This window comes from Sinocyclocheilus anshuiensis, unplaced genomic scaffold (assembly GCF_001515605.1).
Source record: "Sinocyclocheilus anshuiensis isolate Anshui unplaced genomic scaffold, SAMN03320099.WGS_v1.1 scaffold1646, whole genome shotgun sequence".
Lineage (NCBI taxonomy): Eukaryota > Metazoa > Chordata > Actinopteri > Cypriniformes > Cyprinidae > Sinocyclocheilus > Sinocyclocheilus anshuiensis.
The window spans coordinates 126715-129019 of record NW_015547838.1 but is presented as its reverse complement, the minus strand read 5'-3'; the positions used below and the strand labels follow the sequence as shown (position 1 = coordinate 129019).

At 36.0% G+C, this 2305-nt stretch overlaps 1 protein-coding gene across 2 annotated transcripts in view; it reads left to right on the top strand.

Annotated features, from left to right (window-relative positions):
* LOC107704648 (TBC1 domain family member 9B-like) overlaps positions 1–2305 on the top strand; it is an 18367-nt gene that overhangs the window by 10787 nt on the left and 5275 nt on the right. For both annotated transcript variants that reach the window (XM_016507634.1, XM_016507632.1), the window contains exons 15-16: positions 243–483; positions 2006–2071. In XM_016507634.1, coding sequence (XP_016363120.1) covers positions 243–483; positions 2006–2071 — 307 coding nt within the window. The remainder of the gene's footprint in view (positions 1–242; positions 484–2005; positions 2072–2305) is intronic.

Genomic DNA, 2305 nt, shown 5'->3' with positions numbered 1-2305 from the left:
AACTAAAAATGGACTATATATTAAATAACCATGTGGTAATGCTTTTTTAATGAACCAGTGATTAAATATTTTACAGAAAGGTGCTTTTCATTTGGTGATTTTCTTGAAGCAGTCTAATTGGATGATTGTATAGTTGCATGCATTTGTCGTATATGTCTACAGTACCTTCTGTCATGCCATCCAGCTCTAGATATTGTTTGTGTAATTGTGTGAATGCTAGTGTATTTATGTGTCTGTCCCAGGCGAAGCACATCATGAGTTGTTACTGGGGTGCGAGTAGCACCGCGGCGGAGCGGCACGACCCGAGTCTGCCGTATCTGGAGCAGTATCGCATTGACAGTGGCCAGTTCACTCAGCTCTTCTCCACTCTGGCACCCTGGAGCTGCGGCCTTCACACCAACACGCTCTCCAGCCGACTCTTCCGCCTGCTCGACCAAAACAAAGACTCTCTCATCAACTTCAAAGAGTTTGTCACCGGACTCAGTGAGTGGATGCGACATTATTTTTTGTCCGTTCATTTGTTTTTAATTTGACTTATTTTGTTTGTAAATGTGTTTTATTCTGATCTGTGTTCTTCCTAACACCTTACTGCTCTATTAAAACTAAAGAGAAACCATTAGTTGGTGTATTTGTGTGGCCTTCACACCAACACGCTCTCCAGCCGACTCTTCCGCCTGCTCGACCAAAACAAAGACTCTCTCATCAACTTCAAAGAGTTTGTCACCGGACTCAGTGAGTGGATGCATTTACACCACAGCTTGTAGATTGATAGAGTCAGATTCAGATAAGAGCCCAACAATCAGAGACCTCAAAACCCTCTCCATAGGGTTCAGTTCAACCATTGAAATGCGTCATTGGGTAAAAAAAATTTTTTGCATTATACACACAATATATACTGAAAGGGTTCTGTATGGTTAAAGTTCAATTATGATGTCACACAGAACAGAATACAGAATGAATAATAAACACCTGTCAGAGAGACTCGAACGCAAATTTGGCATTAATGTCACTCATGCCCACATATTGAGTATTCTTAATAAATGATATAAAATTAGATTGTATTGCATCCTTGGACTAATTTCATAATCCTTTGTCTTGTAACTTGTGAGAATGAAAGTGTTAGGTGATATATTGATAGCTTTCGAGTTGGTAAGTTTGATTTATTTTTTTATGAATCGAAGTGTCTGTTTCAGTGAATTGATTCACTCTTGATTCAGAGATTCATTTGCATGATCAATATATACTACCGTTCAAAAGTTTGGGGCCTGTGAGTTTTTTTTTAAATGTTTTTGAAAGAAGACTCTTATTGCTCACAAAGGCTGCATTTATTGGATCAAAAATACAGTAATACTGTGAAATATTGTGACAATTTAAAATAATAATTTTCTACTTGAATATATGTTAAAATGTAATTTATTCCTGTGATCAAAGCTGAATGTTCAGCATCATTACTCCAGTCTTCAGTGTCACATGATCCCTCAGAAACATTTTTTTATTATCATTGTTGAAAACCGGTTTGCTGCTTCATTTTTTATCTATTTTTTTTAATCAGGATTTTTTTTAAATGAATTCAGGATTCAAAAGATCAGCATTTATTTTAATTAGAACAACCGACAGATAGTTTTGTAACATTGTGTCTTTATGGTCACTTTAATGCATCACTATTCAGCTTTGCTTTGCATGTTTATTACTATGCATTTATTGTTATATTGGTGCATGTGAATGAAAATGATGAAATAGCGTTCGATTCATATAGTTACAAACTGAAAAATTTATTTTTGCTGTTTTAGTTATTATATTAAACATTTTGAATCTACTTTGCAACACTGTTTGGTGGAAAGAATATATTAGAAATATATTTATAGAAAATAGAAGGTCAAATTATTGAGGGATAATTCAAGTTAGTCTGCACGTATTGTGTAACAACAACTTAAAGCAAAGAAATAACTGTTCTAAGCTTCTCGACATCTTCATCATAACAGTTTTTGGTTTGTTTTTGTCTCAGGTGGAATGTATCATGGCGATATGACAGAAAAACTCAAACTTCTCTACAAACTCCACCTGCCTCCTGGTATGTTCACGGTCACAGAGACTTTACTAAACAGGCCATGGAAAGAGTGCAACAGTGTAAGCAAAAAGAGAAATACCAAGTAGTTTTTTGAGGAACATCATTAGTGTTTTCATTAGTATGAAGGAACTGTGTGTGAGTGACACTAGTGAACAGCAAACATGAGCATATTGTGAGGAAACCAGATCGCTACTCTCAGCAAACACTCTGTGTGTCTGTGTGTGTGTCTGTGTGTGT